General features: G+C 40.8%; 1 protein-coding gene across 2 annotated transcripts in view; it reads left to right on the top strand.

Moving 5' to 3' along the window:
* Positions 1-696: 696 nt before the first annotated feature.
* The window catches only part of LOC110287971 (uncharacterized), a 34,519-nt gene continuing 17,420 nt past the window's right edge, over positions 697-17,795 (top strand). For both annotated transcript variants that reach the window (XM_085841825.1, XM_085841824.1), the window contains exon 1: positions 697-803. In XM_085841825.1, coding sequence (XP_085697951.1) covers positions 801-803 — 3 coding nt within the window. In that variant the 5' untranslated portion in view covers positions 697-800. The remainder of the gene's footprint in view (positions 804-17,795) is intronic.

The following is a 17,795-nucleotide window of genomic DNA, read 5'->3' as shown; positions in this document are numbered from 1 at the left end:
TCAGTGTAAAGAAGCTTAAGACTGCCTGGCCCCTTCCCCATCTGAGGGGATTTATTAATGGTCAAAATGACCACAACTGCCATAGCAAGATTAGGTGCTCTCAAAATTAGCCATAACAATAATAACGGTCCCTGGGACCCTGGCCTCAGTTTGAATTCTAAGATAAACCGACCCTTGCTGAAAAAGTTTCTGACACATCGCTGGCTGACTCCAAAAGTTAAAAACATAACTGTTACTTTGCTAGCCAACAATGATAAAGTTGTGTAACCCTCCCCCAAGCCCCGGAAAAAAAGAGTAAAAAAAAAAAAAAAAACCAACAATAAAACTGAAATCGAGGTTGACTCTCCCTGCGAGGCAGAGCAACCCTGTGCGCGTCGGAATAAAAACCTCTCGCCATTGCAGCGATCTATTGTCAAGCTGTGTCTCTGGGGGTCGCGTTCTCAACATTTGGGCCCCTGGGGTCCTAGCACAACCAGTTTGCCTTATCCCATCAGTGCACTCTCACCCTACTTATCTGGAAAACAGTCTGCCCTGGACCAGCAGCTTGGGCCAGGAATCACTAAACTGCGTCCCTTCAGCACACACTAACCTTAAGGGAGGTGCTTATGTCACTCGAGACTCGCTGGCCAATCAAGGCCTCCAGTCTGACCTGCCAGTCAGAAGTGGAGGCGGGTGCTTCCCGGTGCCTTGCTGCTGGTTCCTTGCTGTATCTGAGGAGGCTGGTGTGGTTTTTGTGTTCTGCTCTGTGTGGTACTGCAGGGTGCTCTGAGGGGAATTCAGGCGAGCTCTGACCTCGCGACATGGTGAGTATATGGCAGCTGCTTCCAATGGGAAGGGGCAGGAGATTGGACAACTGGAGCGAGTATGGTGAGTCCTCCTTGGGGCTGAGTGCGCAGCGGGAACCTCAGCTTCACAGGGCTATGTGTGAGGTTGTTTGTGGTCTTAGCTGCTCTGAATAACTCTGCTCTGGGGCTTCATCTGCGCGAATATTTAAGCATGGGCTTGTGTGTTGAAACATTCTTGGCAAGATGGCAAACACAGAAATGCCTAGTTTCTCCAGTATCTTCTACAATTTGTTTGTTTGTTTGTTTGGTTGGTTCTTTATAACTTTTGGATATTAGCCCTTTATTGGCTACAGGGTTGGTGAACATCTTTTCTCAGTTTGTAGGCTACTGTTTTGTCGTATTGACAGTGTCCTTTCCATTACAGAAGCTTTTCATTTTCAAGAAATGTATTAACTGTTGGTCTTAGAGCCTGAGCCATTGATGTTGTACTCGGGAAATTCTGCATCCTGTACCAATGCGTTCAAAGGTATTTCCTACTTTATCTGCTATCAGATTCAGTGTAGCTGGTTTTGTGTTGAGGTCCTTGATCCATCCTGTGCAAGGTGATTCTTCTGTGTGTACACTGCCAGTTAGACCAGAACAATTGTTCACGATGCTTTCTTTTTCTATTATATGGTTTTGGCTTCTTTACAAAAGAAGTGTCCATAGGTGTATGAGTTAATTTCTGGATATTCTATTCCACTGATCTGCATGTCTGTACTGATACCATTTGGTTTTTATCACTATTGCTATGTAGGACAGCTTGAGAACAGGAATTGTGATGTCTCCAGAAGTTCTTTTATTGTTCAGGATTGTTTTGGCTATCCTGGGAGTGTTTGTTCTTCCATACGAGGAAGAGATTTCCACTTTCTATTATTTTGAGATTTATTTATTTATTATATATAAGTAGATTCTGCTGCCAGTTTTTGCTGTAATCGTTGTCACTGTTTGAATTTGACTGAAGTTTGGGTGCAGGACTTACTTTCTATGAAGTAGAGATGACTGCACTGCACACTGATTGTGTCATGTAATGTTCACAAAGAGGACCCTGTGCCTTGGAAGGAGAACAGGAAGTGCTCTGGCGACTCCAAAGATTGAGTAAAATACATTTTCCCAGTCTAGGGCTCTGTCTGGCCAGAGGGTGGAAGGACAGAGCTAGGAAGGCCTCACTGTCTGAACCTTTTGATCTTTGATCCCTTAATGGAGGAGCTGCTACTTTCCTGAGAACTGGTTTGGTTGTATTAGCCAATGAAGGACTCTGGGTAAACCAAGAAATTAGAAGTACCAGTGGGTGGAGGCTTACAGGTTCATCCCAGGATTCTTCTCTAAAGTAGCTTTAGGGAGCTAAGAGGGAGTCCAGAATCCATGCCATGTTCAGGCTGGGAGCCACTGTCACCAGACCAGGAAGAGCATGTCCAATTAGCTAAGGAGTGACATGTACTGTGAGCTAGATGGTGGTTTTGTTAATACATATGGTAACCTGAGCAAAGGCTCTTGGCCCTTGAGCCTCACTGAGTATGTATTCCCTAGGGAGGAGTAGCCCTGGCAATGGAAGTGTGTGGTGCTTATAGTATCTCCTTCCATGGTACACAAGGAAGTATTGGTTTTCGTATGCAGTGGGAAGGCTAGTGGAAACCTGGAGGTCTAGTTCCTAGAAGTTCTGACCATTGCATTCCACATTCTGTTTTGTGGGATAAGTTTTCCCAATAGTTAAGAAACTGGTAGAGAGAAGGTGATAGACATCATCCTTCAGTAATATTTGATTGGAATCCTTTGAACTTTTCATGACCACCAACTGAAAAGATGTGATTCAAGGAAACTCAACTATTGGGTGTAATATGAGTTTTGAAGATGCAGAGGTTTTCCAGGTGTGCATGGTATTGTGAAGGTGGACATGTCAGATTCCACATCTTGTGAATAAATCTATGTGACAGGAAGTAGACATTAAATTACTGTTCAATATGACCTTGTGTGCAAATCACTAGGACTGGGAATTTCTGAAAGCTACTTTGGGCCCGAGGGTCTACAAAACCAAACAGAGCTTACTTTTCTGATCACCTTCATTTTCAAAGAGATGGAGCCTCTCAGTGTGGAAGAGAGACCAGCAGAAAGTGGCGAGCCAGAAATATGACAGTGTAGACGCCTCTATGAGTTATTTTGTGGGAATTATAAGCCTGGTTCTCAGAGGTTAAGAGCACCGACTGCTCTTTTGAAGGTCCTGAGTTCAAATCCCAGCAACCACATGGTGGCTCACAGCAATCCCTACCAAGATCTGACTCCCTCTTCTGGAGTGTCTAAATACAGATGCATTGTACTTACATATAATAAATGAATAAACCTTTTAAAAATAAAAAATGGAGAATCTACAACTAGAGTGGAAGAAAAGCAACTGCTGGGGAAAAGTAAAAACAAAGGCTGCTATGGTTCATGGAGAAAAACAGCACTAGGGAGTTTGCAAGGTAGTCAAGTGCTGACACAGACAGGAGTTTTAAGGATGGCATCACCATTAAAAAGCAAGCCTTTGCTCTCCATTGAAAGACAAAGATGGTCCCCAAATGTATCCTGTTAAGACTTGGAGAAATGTAATGAGTAGACAAAGTGATTCAGAGTTCCAGGAAGCATCTATGTGTTGGAATTGTGGTGTAAGTGCTGCAGGGTCCATCATCACAACTTGGAAGCCAAACTTGGCACGATCACTTATCTTGTATTGGTTCTGGAATCAGGAAAGATGAAAAAGATAATGTCATGAATTCTTAGTGTGTGGTTTTAGTTGCTCCCTTATTCCAGTCATCTATGTTTGAGAGAATCAGAGCTGCACTGAGGAGACTGTAAGACTTCCCTACACGAAAATGTGAGGTTGAAGCCTGAGTTGCAATTTGAGACCACAAGATACTGATCTATCTGAATGATGAGACATCTGCATGGACCACTGTGTGTAGGGACTGGAAGTAACCAAAGAGGAAGATTTATGAGAAATTGAAGGAGTAGGGCATCTAAGTCCTTTGAACCTGAAGCTGCATGAGTTTGAGACACAACTACAGGATTGGGTGTTTGTCCTGCTGGGGTTCTGTCTTGTTTTGGTTTAATCTTCTCTAATTTTATAATTCCTTTTTTTTTTGAATGGGAATATGTATTCTATGCCTCTGTATGGTGGAAAGGTATAAATTGTTTTCTGATTTTACAAGATGTATCTGTCAAGAGACTGCCTTGACTGTCAACACAGAGTTTGGACATTGGAACAGGGTAAACGTTGTTGCAGAATATGGGAATCAGTAAAGTTAGGCTATAAGTATTTTCATCCTGCAATGACCATGAACTTACAGTGACCAGATTCAGAATGCAGTCAATTGAATGAAAAATCTCCCTAATTGGGATGATGTCTTTGAACACTCTTTTGTCTTTAATAACTATTTGAGGGGATTTCTTTGAAGCTTGTGTAAGAGGAAAGTTTCTAGATGAAAGTCCTCCTTGAGGATAGGATTGGAGTGTCCATAGACCCATTTCCTGTTCTTTGTGTCTACTGGTTTGTGGTTAAAAGTGATCAGTCAGCTTCTTTCTCATGCTGTCATCATATAGACTATCCCTAAATCAAATATGATAGTGGAGAAGCAATTCCCATTCAGTCCTACCTGAGTTTGCTATTGTAATGTTTTTATAGTTTTAGTTTTATTGTTTTTCTTTCTGAAGACAGTGTTTCTCTGTGAATCCCTGGATGTCCTGGAAGTAATTATGTACACTAGAATGGACCTACATTTAGAGATCTACCTATCTGCTCTTCTCAGCTGGGATTCTATATGCGTCAAGATGCCTGGCTTTATTGTTTCTGGGCCTGGAATGGATGGTTTTTTGCACATGACAAGCATGTATTGTTGTTTTGTGCTTCACTTACATTTACATTTTGAACAATAAAATTTGCCTGAGCGTATTATTCTAATTCCCAGGATGGCACGAATTTGTGACATTAATAATGCCTGATCCTTCCGATTCATTTGATTTCAAGAGTGAGACATTCTTCCTACACCTTTTCTTTGATTTGAAATGTTTGAATGACTATGAATGCAAATGCACCTCTGTGTACGTGGTCCTCACTATAGTCCAAAGATGGCCTCAGAACTCTTGAACTTGGAATAATGAATAGTTCTGAGCTTCCATGGTAAGGACTGACAATTGAGTCCTATATCTAAGACCAGCAAGAGATATAAAGCACTGAGTCATCTCTCCTGTACTATGTTGTTTATTTAGGAAAATCATTTACTTTGCTAATGTTTCCATTTGTTCCTTATAACTTTAAACATCGATTGCCTTAAGTACATGTTATTAATGTCACAGTTTATTTATTTATTTATTTATTTATTTATTTTGGTTTTTTGAGACAGGTTTTCTCTGTGTAGCCTTGGCTGTCCTGGAACTCACTCTGTAGACCAGGCTGGCCTCAAACTCAGAAATCCGCCTACCTCTGCCTCCCGAGTGCTGGGATCAAAGGCGTGCGCCACCACGCCCTGCTAATGTCACAGTTTAAAGTGGGGAATTTCAGGATCTTGGAACATGAAGACAGAAGTACAGTGACTACTTAATTCTTTGTAAGAGGTTCACTGAAAACCTCTGGGGTTCTTTCTATCTTTCTTCTTTGGGTTTTTATTTTGTTGTTTTTATTGTTGTTGGGTGCTTTTATTTTGTTGGTTTCTGTTTTTGTTGTTGTTGTTTGATAGATTTTTTTTCTTTCTTTTTCTTTTTTCTTTTTTTTTTTTTTTTTTTTTTTTTGAGACAGGGTTTCTCTGTATAGCCCTGCTTGTCCTGGAACTCACTTTGTAGACCAGGCTGGCCTCAAACTCAGAAATCCGGCTGCCACTGCCTCCCAATTGCTGGGATTATAGAGTGAGCCACCACTGCCCTCCGAATATTTTTGCATCTGTATCCATAAGCAAAATTGGTCAATGATCTATTTCCTTGTTGGATCTTTATGTTCTTTAGCTAGCAGAGTAATTGTAGCTTCATGAAATGAATTAGGTAGTATTCTGTCTATTTCTACTGTGTGAAATAATTTGAGGAATATTGGTATTAGCTTTTGTTGAAGGTCTGGTAGAATTGTCCATAAATCCATCTGGCCCTGCGCTTTTTTTTGGTTGGGAGGTATTTAATTACTGCTTCTATTTTCTTAACAGTTATGGTTCAGTTTAGATAGTTTACCGGATTTCTTCTTAATTTGGTACATGTTATCTGTCTAGAAAAATCATTTCATCTAGATTTCCCTCTTTTGTTGCATATAGGCTTCTGTAGTAGGATTTGCTGATTTTTTTGAATTACCTCCATTTCTGTTGTTATGTCTCCCTTTTCACTTCTGATTTTGTTGATTTGGATACTGTCTCTGTGCCCTTTAGTAGTTAGGCTGGGAGTTTATCTATCTTGTTGCAAACACAATCATTGCTCTTTCACAGAACAAGACGCTTACATCAGGAGGTTTAAACTGTGTGGCACAGTAGCTGCAGGGCAAACTCTTGTGATTAGTTTGAGTCCATCATGAATACCTACATTCATGGGCACACTTGCCAATGCAAACATGCCCAAATATACACTCATACACAGAGAGAGAAAGAGACAGACAGACAGACAGGCAGGCAGGCAGACAGTGAGATGGAGAGGCAAGCAGACAGATAGACAGACAGACCGACAGACAGACAAAAAAGTTCCCAAACCATGCAGCCACGTTTTGACAAGAACAGCCCTTCAGTCTCTCATCACTCAATGGTAATTATAGTCCAGTTTTCCAAACAACTCCAGTATCCTCAATGGAAAAATTTCAAAGTCATAAAACATATGCATTCACATTCCTCCTAAGACCAACCTCACTTTATTGGTACAAATTTTCATTCTCATTCCATTCTCTTTATTTATTTGTTTCAAAAGCCTGACCCAATAAATGTTCAACAGAAAACGCTACACATAATTTCTAGTCCTGTAGGTACTGAGACTCAAACTTGTGTCCACTGACACAGCACCCAGTGCTCTTAGACACTGGGCCATCACTCCAGCCCATTGTCATGCCCTTTCAGTCCTGCTGATAGCAACTAATTTGACAATACCTCTATCCATCAATTTGTGAAAAAAGAATGATTTCAAATCCTAATTAAACACACACCCACACCAATACAAACATTTTGTAAGAGAACTTGTAGGAAAACGTGATGTAGATGTGATCTTTAATTGTGCTCGGGCTTTTAATTTCAGAGAGTCCATTAGTATCATGGTGGGAAGCCTAGTGGCAAATGGACAGACATAGTGCCGAATATCTAGTTGTGAGTTCTATAACTTGAACTATAGGAAAAGAGAGTGAGGGGGAAGCCAAGCAGTTGTAGTGCACGCCTTTAATCCCAGCCCATGGGAGGCAGAGGCAGGCGGATTTCTGAGTTTGAGGTCAGCCTGGTCTACAAAGTGAGTTCCAGGACAGCCAGGGCTATACAGAGAAATCCTGTCTCAAAACAAACAAACAAACAAACAAAACAACAACCAAAAAAGAAATTAACTCTGTTCAAAACTTTTATCATGTTCATCTATTTTTTTGACTTTGATACCAGTGCCACATATGTAGAGAGCAGAGGAAGTGTTACATCAACCACCATATGAGGTTTCAAGAACCTTAATCAAGTTCTGAGACTTGGTGGACATTGCTTTTACATGCAGATTCATCCCATGAGATGAGAGATGACTGATATTAGAGTTAAAGCGATTGTCTTTCTTCAATGAAGGCTGTATTATGTGCTTTATGTGGCAAAGGTAAACAGTTTTATCATTTCTAAGTTTATTTATTTTCTAAAGAAATGTACTTACCAACCTTTTCTGACAGGTATACCTCAAATCTGGCAAAGCTTTTATTAAACCTGATGAATGTATGTAGCAACCTTTGTTGAGATTTATACCCCATAGATGCAAAGCTATTATTAAATATCATAAACATAATAAACAGACATAAACTGGAAGTTTTAACTTTGAAAAAAATAACCTTCCCAGGATATGTAGCTATAAAACAGGATGTGAAACTTGTTATTTCGCAAGAACATCCCAAATAGAAGTTACAAGATATGGGGATAAAACTTTGTTGCCAAGATTAAGTTGTCCCATCATATACAACATTAGAAATGAAAGGCCATTCACAAAATATGTGGTGTGTCTCAAAAAAACAAACAAAAAAAAATAGAAGAAGAAATAAAAGAAAAGTCCTAAAGGAGTAGAGGCCCTTGATCCTCTGAAGGCTCAATGCCCCAATATAGGGGAATTTGAGAGCAGGAAAGGAAGTAGATGGGTGGGTGGTGGAACATTGAAGCAGAGGTTGGGGTATGTGAAATGTAGTTTCCTGGGAGAGGGGCAGGGTGGAAACCAAGCCAGGAAAGGGGAAAACATTTGAACTGTAAATAAATATCCAATAAAAATTATAAGAAAAAAGAATAATAAAATTATAAACTTTGAAAGAGAGAGAGAGAGAGAGAGAGAGAGAGAGAGAGAGAGAGAGAGAGATTGATTCATTGATTCTTAAAGTTCTGGCCTTATGTTTTGTTTTTATTTGACACTAGGTTTAAACCAAAGTACCTGACTCTCTTTTACCCTGTACTGAAAAGACTAAGAGTGAAAGTCAAATAATTACTTACAAATGAGCCCTGTGTAAGTTCTGGAAATTTGCAGCAGTGCCTACATCCAGTGAATATGGATCATTTATTCTTTATTTTAGAGAACTCATGGTCGTATTAGCTAGCATATACTGAGTATTTCTTGAGTCTTCACAGTGTGAAAAAAAATATCCTGAATCCTAAATTACTTCAGGTGTGAACATAGCTCCCATGTGTAAAGTGCTTTCAAACAATTTGTAAAGTCCTCAATTTGGATCCAGAAAACCTCCATAGCAGACATGTTAGTGCACACACCTATTCCTAGTTCAGCTATGGTGAAATACAGATTTGATAGGTGAGACTGCAAGGACACTCAAGGTCACCTTCTAGGCATAATAAGGCACAAAAAGAACAGGGTTTTAAACATTGCATGGAATGTAAGAATGTATGAAATCTTGTCCTGTGTCCTCAAACATAAGTCTTCTTGTTTGTTTGTTTGTTTTTTTGTTTTGTTTTTCAAGACAGGGTTTCTCCGTGTAGCCCTGGCTGTCCTGGAACTCAAACTGTAGACCAGGCTGGCCTAGAACTGAGAAATCTGCCCGCTTCTGCCTGCTTCCCAAGTGCTGGGATTAAAGGCATGTACCGACAATGACTGGCCTCAAACCCAAATCTTGATACAGACATGTCAACACTTACAGAAAGAAGGACCATGCCCCATTTTCTTTCTACCACTGTGATAAAAAGCATAGCTAAAAGCAACACATAGAGGGAAAAGGTGTATGTGGCTTTACATTGAGCCTACAGTACATCATTTAGGGAAGAAAGGCTGAAATTAAAGCAGAACAGAAATGATGCAGCCAGGAATTGAAATAGAATCCATGGAAGAATTTGATTTACTGGATGGCTGCCTAGACTCATGTTCAGCCATCTTTCTAATACTTCTCAGCAGCACCTGCCTACATGTGAGAGCTCACAGTGTCCACAGCGATCATTCTGCAGGAAGTTGCACTACACGCTTTCCTGCAGTACCGACTGTTGTGTGCATTTCAGGACCGTGGTTTCTCCTTTTCAAAAAATGATCAGTTTTATCATTTCACACACATACACACATACACACACACACACACACAATTGACATCTTGTCAACTCAACAAATTTGCCGTTACCAAATGGTAACTTTTGCCTTTTTACATTATTCTCAAGATTTTATGTTTTATCATAACACAATAAACATAGCACAGTCCACCTTTTTAATTTTTTTGGTTTTTCATTTTTTTTTTTTTCGAGATGGGGTTTCTCTGTGTAGCCCTGGCTGTCCTGGAACACACTTTGTAGACCAGGCTGGACTCAAACTCAGAAATCCACCTGCCTTCGCCTCCCACGTGCTGGAATTAAAGGTGTGCACCACCACAGCCCGGTGCACAGTTCACCTTTTAAAAATCCTTAATTATTTCAAAAATTCCAGCATTTAAAGACTTGGTGTTTCTTTAAAATATCCACTCTCTTTAACTGTGAGCTCCTGAAAATTCAAAATGAAGCTGAATACTTCTTCTGCAAGAAGGAAGAACCAGCCGGGCATGGTGGCGCCCACCTTTAATCCCAGCTCTTGCAAGCCAGAGTCAGGCAGATTTCTGAGTTGAGGCCAGCCTGGTCTACAGAGTGAATTCTAGGATAGCTAGGGCTATACAGAGCAACCCTGTCTCAAAAAACCAAAAATCAAAAATATAAAAATAAAACAAGTAAGAACCACTGCACAGTTGCAACAAAAAGGCAACATTAAAAAACAAAAACAAACAAACAAACAAAAAAAACCCAAAAAAAACCCAAATGTAATAATTAGGTGTTGGTGAGTCCTGCATGGCCTTGGTAGGGACAAAATAATGAGATGTTTCTGGGGACCCAGCCAACAGACAGAGGCCTCCACAAGTATCTGTGGCTGCTGTGAGCATAAAGGTTGGGTTTTTTGGTTTGTTTTTGTTTTGAGGGTTTTTTTTTGTTTTGTTTTATTTTGTTTTGTTTGTATAATATACACATTTTACATTCCTCCATCGATGAATATCCTCCATGTAAATGTTTTTTTCTTCTTCTTTTTCTTGGTTCTTCCAGACAGGGTTTCTCTGTATAGCCCTGGCTGTCCTGGAACTCACTCTGAAGACCAGGCTGGCCTTGAACTCAGAAATCTGCCAGCCTCTCCCTCCCGAGTGCTGTGATTAAAGGCAAGCTCTATGAAATCTTACTAGCTCCCTGTAAACATTAATGACTCCATAATAATCTGAGAGAGTCCAAGTCTGGAAGCCTAAGGAGTGGCTAATGTCTCAGCAAAATGTGGAATGCTAGGACTTTCTGGACAGCCCCTAAGGCTATACAAAGGAACTCTAAAAACATGGGTTGAAAAATATATAATTTCTCAAAAAAACAACAACAAAAAAAAAACCCAAAAACTAAGGGTGCAATATGAACTATATGAGAGCATTCACAAATCTAAAGGAAGAAAAGCAGCCACACTGGGCCTATTTTTAGAAAGATAAGGAAGGAGATGAAGAGACTTAGAGAGTGGTGATCAGAGGAGATCCCACCCTGCTGGGGGTTTTTGTTTATGCTTACAAAAACAGGTTCCTGAGTTCATTGCAGGACTGGGACAGAGCAAGGTTAGTCCCAGGTGTGGTAGAAATGGTAATTTCAGGACAGGGTCCCACCCAGATAATTTACCATCAGTGCTTAACTGAGGCAGGCTGATCTCTGACTTCTTTTGCAATATTAAAGGAAAATGCATGCTTGCTCTCTCTTAAGAATTAAGGGGCTGCACTCACTAAATGCCATCTCATGGGATAATCAAACGGGAACCTGGAGTAAATTTCTAGATCCATATATAAATAAAAACTGGGCTTTCCCCAGTGTAGGAGAATACCAGTGGTGAAAGGCAGAAGTGGGTGTATGGGTGGAGGAATACCCTCATTAAGGCAGGAGTAGGGGAGTAGGGATGGGGATTTTGGAGGGGAGACTATGTAAATAAAGAAAATATTCAATTTAAAAAAGAAAAAGACTGGGTTTATGATCTGCAAGTGATGAGATGTCCAGAGAATCTTTTAAAATAGCAAGAGAGACCTGCCTAGAGAACCTTCCTGAGCAGAAAATAGAGAGAGCTATCTGGAGAAATCCAGAGAAAGCAGAACAGAGAGAGAGCAAGCTGCAAAGCTGTCTGAAACAGTACAAAGGCCACGAACGTGGATTCACTTTGACTTTAGTAGTTTATTTAGCCACTCACAGACATCAATCCTCAGTGTATTAGTTAGGGTTTTACTGCTGTGAACAGACACCATGTCCAAGGCAAGTCTTATAAAAAACAACATTTAATTGGAGCTGGCTTACAGGTTCAGAGGTTCAGTCCATAACCATCAAGGTGGGAACATAGCAGCATCCAGGCAGGCATGGTGCAGGAGGAGCTGAGAGTCCTCTGTCTACATCCAAAGGCTGCTAGTGGAAGACTGACTTCCACGCAACTAGCGTGAGAATCTTATGCCTACACCCACAGTAACACACCTACTCCAACCAGGTCACACCAATTCCAACAAGGCCACACCTCCCCAAGGAGCCACTCCTTGGTTCAAGAATATACAAACCATCACACTCAGCAACTGTCTCCAGTTGGAGGCTGGTCTTTGGCAAGCTGTCCTGTGTTGGAACTCAAATCTTCTTTGTCAGAAGGGGATTATGCAGCTCCACCTCTCTGGTTTTGCCATCAGCAGCACACACAACAATTGACACATAGTCTCAGACCAAATTATCCCTTTGGCCATCCCAATATCCTGGGATGACTAAAGTGTTAGAACTCCATTGGATTTGAACATTTCTTTAAGTGCTTCCCAGTCACTTAAGATTCCTCTGTTGAGAACTCTGTGTTTAGCCTTGTTCTCCATTTGTAATTGGATTATTTGTGTTGTTGGTGTCTAACTTCTTGAATTTTTGGTAAATTTTGGATATTTGCTCTCTGTCATACGTAGGGTTGGTAAAGACCCTTTCTAAGGCTGTAGGGCGCTATTTTGTTACATGGACAGTTTCCTTTCCTTCCTGAAGCTTTGCACTTTCATGAGACCTTATTCATCGATGTTGATCTTAGAGCCTGAACCATTGGTATTCTGTTCAGGAAACTGTCTCCTGTACCAATGAGTTCAAGGGTATTTCTCACTTTACATTCTATGAAATTTAATGTATATCCATTTTTGTGTTGAGGTCCTTGATCCACCTGGACTTGAGTTTTGTGCATAGTTATAAAAGTGGATCTATTTTCATTCTTCCATATGTAGATATCCACTGATACCAGCACCGTTCTTTGAAGATACTTTATTTTTTCCACTGTGTAGTTTTGGTTTCCTTGTCAAACTCCAGTGTCCATGAGTGTGTGGGTTTATTTCTGGGGTTTCTATTTGATTCCCTTGATCAAAGTGTGTGCTTCTGTACAAATACAATGCAGTTATTTTTGTTTTTTGTTTTTTGTTTTTTTTAAATCACTATTGCTATGTAGTACTGCTTGAGGTCAGACATGGTGTTCTCAGTTTTTGAGGGCTCCTATGCTCCACCTTGCTGCCTGCAGAAGACAATTTTCTTTCTTTTTAAATTTTTTTTAAAGTTTATTTATTATTATGAATAGGTACACTGTAGCTGTCTTCATACACACCAGAAGAGGGTGTCAGATTCCATTACAGGTGGTTGCAAGCCACGTTATGGTTGATGGGATATGATCTCAGAACTATTCAGTAGAATATTCAGTGCTCTTACCTGCTGAGCACAACTTCTACCCAGATCCACAGCAAATGACTTCTTCCTATAGAAGAGACTCTTGGTATGAATGATGCCCCTAAGGCACAGGATTAAATATATAGTGAATCTATTACACAGTCAATATGTATTATACATTATAGTGTACTTAATGGATCAAAGTAATCTGGGGTTCTCAATGAAACCCAAATAAAGAAAATTATACTTGTTACGGACCTGCTGACATTTTATCTTTCTTTTCCTGTTATAACTATTTTGTTTAAGTCTATATTGTTCCATATAGTGTATTTCTTTCCTCCTGTTAGAAGTTAAAAGTCAATCTTATTTCATTTCTTCTTTCTCAATAATCTTCTGATTTACCCATCATAGTTTGTTTCCATTGTTTCATTGTGTGTTCTATGAACTGGTTGATAGTTAACTAAATTATACAATGCAATAATTTCTGATTTTTTTTAATCATTCACTACCTTAGCCTTGAGTTTGAGTATAAACAGCCTCCACAGCTTGTAATCAGGAATGCTTATCTCTTCTTGTTCAGAGGAGACTGCAAATTTGGCCTGGTTATAAAATAAAATTTGACATTATACTTCAATGTTTGCTCCTGGTTTTATATACCAGAACAATATTCACTCAAAAATGCGATTCAATTTGAGGTGGGTTGTACTATAGAAATATCTATGCACTTTCTCTAGCTCCTCCATTGGGGGCCCTGTGTTCCATCCAGTAGATGACCGTGAGCATCCACTTCTGTATTGCCAGGCACTGGCATAGCCTCACAAGAGACAGCTATATCAGGGTCATGTTAGCAAAATCTTGCTAGCATATGCAATATAGTCTGCATTTGGTGGCTGATTATGGTATGGATCCCTGAGTGGGGCAGTCTCTGAATGGTCCATCCTTTGATCTCAGCTTCAAACTTTGTCTCTGTAACTCCTTCCATGGGTATTGTGTTCCCTATTCTTAGGAGGAATGAAGTATCTACGCATTGGCCTTTCTTTTTCTTGATTTTTCTTGTGTTTTGCAAATTGTATGTTGAATATTCTAAGTTTCTGGGCTAAGGTGCTGAAAGGGTCTGCAACCCTATAGGTGGAACAACAATATGAGCTAACTCCAAGAGCTCATGTCTCTAGCTGCATATGTAGCAGAAGATGGCCTAGTCGGCCATCATTGGGAAGAGAGGCCCCTTGGTCTTGCAACTTTATATGCCCCAGTACAGGGGAATTCCATAGCCAAGAAGTGGGAGTGGGGGGAGGGGGGAAGGGCAGAGGGAGGTTATAGGGGACCTTCAGGATAGCATTTGAAATGTAAATGAAAAAAAATCTAATAAAAAAATTAAACAGCAAAGAGACATTCAAGTGAAAAAGAAAAAAAAAAGTATCTAAACCAGCATGGTCTCAAATTAATGGATATGAATTTGCCCCCAAAGTTCTAGAATTATTAGCCTGTGCTCCCATGCTTGGCAGTATTCAGTTTTGACAATGGTTATGTAGGCACTGATGACAAACACATGAAAGGACCTTAAGAGGATTCTGTTCTTGCAGTTCTTCAATGTTACTTTTTATCCATGTTGTTTATGTTTGTTCTTCTTTTCCATAGTGTGTGTGTGTGTGTGTGTGTGTGTGTGTGTGTGTCTGTGTGTCTGTGTAGGTACTGAAAGACCCACAACGTGAGGACTCCCCCACGTTCTGACTCAGGAGAGGCAACACCCCAAATCACCCACAAGAAACGGTCTTGCTGCAAACTGCAAGAGGATTTTTATTCAAGAGTGCTCTTGGGCCCACAGTCATACACCATGCAGGGGTAGAGGACAGTGGCACCCCGAGTAGCTGGATAAGGGGGTATTTAAAGGGAGAAACCACAATTCAAGGAAGTGGGGTGGGCGTTGTTGGAGAATACCAAAGATACCAGTTAAGAGTCCCAAGGAAGTGCAAAGTCACAAGAGTCGCAAGGAATACCTGGTAATTGTGCAGGTTATCTCTCAAGACAGTTTCTAAGAGCCCCTAACAACAGCACATATGCATAGTGGGTTCCAGCAAGGGTCAGAGTGACTTTCTTTGAATGAACACTCTTTGAACCCAGGAAGCGGGTGGGTGGAGGAATGTTGCTATCTGTTTTATGATTAGCATACCTTGGAGCAATGAGTCACAGAGGTGACATTCCCAAGTGTGGGCCTAAAGTCCTAGAATTTTGTTTTTACTTTGTTATACTTTAGTACTATGTAGCACCTTTCTCAAACTGACAATGATCTTTCTGCTTATTTGGCCTCAGTACTGGGGCTGTAGAGATTCTCTACTATACCCAGCTTGAGAAATAATTTGTGTGATATGTGGTCTCTAATTTTCTTTTTTACTCAGCTCTTACTATTTCTTTTTTTTTATGGATATTTTGTTTATTTCCCCTCTCCACACCTTCCTTCTAGAATCCCCCTACTGTTTACCCTCTCCCCCAACTCTGTGAGGGTGCTCCCCGATCCACCTACTCCCATCCTCCCGCCCTGGCATTCCCCTCCATTGGGGCATTGAACACCATTGCCCTGAGGGCCTCTGCTCCCACTGATGGCCAACAAGGCCATCTTCTGCCACATGTGTGACCATCACCATGTGTATTCTTTACTTGGTGTTCCTGTCCCCAAGAGCTCTGGGGATCTGGCCATGGGACTGCAAACACCCTCAGATCCTTCAATCCCTTCTCCATCTCCTCCATCTCACCCCTGAGCTCAGTCCAGTGATTGCCTAGGAGCTTCCTTGTCTGTTTTTGTCAAAGTCTGGAAGAGCCTCTCAGGAGACAACCATATCAGGCTTCTATTAGCAAGCACTTCCAGGTATCCACAATAGCATCTGGGTTTGGTGGTTGTATATTGGATGGATCCCCAGGTGGGGCAGTTTCTGTATGGCCTTTCCTTCAGTCTCCGCTCCACATTTTTGTAAGACTCCGGGAATCCTAAGCATGGACCCCCTGAATGAAACATGTTCAAACAGCAAGAGAAATTTATTCTTGCAGTACTCTGGATTAGTCCCAGACCTGAAGGAGAGGCAGCAACACCTGGCACTCATACAGAGTTTTGATGCAGTTCCCAGGCACACAATAGAGCATCAACAATTAGGCACAATGTGATTGGCAGAACAGTGCAACCTTTAAACTGATTGGTCTTTAGGGAATTCGGTGACAAGGAGTTCCCTTGTCTGAAGGTGGGCAACAGTCCATCCTGTGGAATGTGTCACCACCCAAAGGTGGGTTCCCACACCTTGGTCTGAGCAATGCTAATTAGCCGCTCTCTCACAGAGAGGCAAGCATTTCATGACCTTCCCAAAGTTCCTGAGCTAACCATTTCATATTTCCTCCTGTGAGTATTATGTTCCCCCTTCTAATAAGCACTGAAGCATTGACAGTTTGGTCTTCCTTCTTCTTAGGCTTCATAGGGTCTGTGAATTGAATCTTGATATTCTGAACTTTTTGGCTATTATCCACTTATCAGTGAGTACATACCATGTTTGTGCCTTTGTGACTGAGTCACCTCACTCAGGAAGATATTCTCAAGTTCCATCCATTTGGCTGAAAATATCATGAATTCATTGTTTTTAATGACTGAGTAGTACTCCATTGTGTAAACGTACCACATACCATGTATCCATTTCTCTGTTGAGGGACGTCTGGGTTGCTTCCAGCTTCTCGCTTTTATAAATATGGCTGCTATGAACATAGTGGAGGATGTATCCTTATTACATGTTGGAGCATCTTCTGGGTATATGGTATAGCTGGGTCCTCAGGTAATACTATGCCCAATTTTCTGAGGATACATGAGGTTGATTTCTGGAGTGGTTTTACCAGATTGCAATCCCAAAGCAATGGAAGAGTTTTCCTCTTTCTCCACATCCTCTCTAGCATATGCTGTAACCTGAGTTGTTTTTATTTTTATTTTTATTTTTGTTTTTGTTTGTTTGTTTGTTTGTTTGTTTGTTTGAGACAGGGTTTCTCTGTACAACGCTGGCTGTCCTGAAACTCACTTTGTGGACCAGGCTGGCCTCGAACTCAGAAATCCGCCTGCCACTGCCTCCAGAGTGCTAGGATTAAAGGCGTGCGCCACCACGCCTGCCTTTTTTTTTTTTTTTTTTTTGTCAGTCTAACTTATTGAGAACTTTGTTTATATTGGATATTACCCCTCTATCAGATGTAAGATTCGTAAAGATCTTTTCCCAATCTGTTGGTTGCTGTTTTGTTCTATTGACAGTGTCCTTTGCCTTACAGAAGCTTTGCAATTTTATGAGGTCCCATTTGTCAATACTTGATCTTGTATCTGGATTTATGTGGAGGTCCTTGATCCACTTGGACATGAGCTTTACAAGGAGATAAGAATGGATCAACTTGCATTCTTCAACATCTTGAAGGCCAGTTGAACCAGCACCATTTGTTGGAAATGCTGTCTTTTTATCACTGGATGGTTTTAGCTCCTTTGTCAAAGATCAAGTGACTGTAGGTGTGTGGGTTCATTTCTGGGTCTTCAATTCTATTCCATTGATCTAGCTGTCTGTCACTGTACCAGTACCATGGAGTTTTTATCACTATAGCTCTGTAGTACAGCTTGAAAGCTGGGATGCTG

Source organism: Mus caroli, unplaced genomic scaffold, assembly GCF_978045245.1.
Source record: "Mus caroli unplaced genomic scaffold, Mus_caroli_1 scaffold_8, whole genome shotgun sequence".
NCBI lineage: Eukaryota > Metazoa > Chordata > Mammalia > Rodentia > Muridae > Mus > Mus caroli.
Note: the sequence above shows the minus strand (reverse complement) of the source record. Positions and strands in the feature narration are given on the sequence as shown.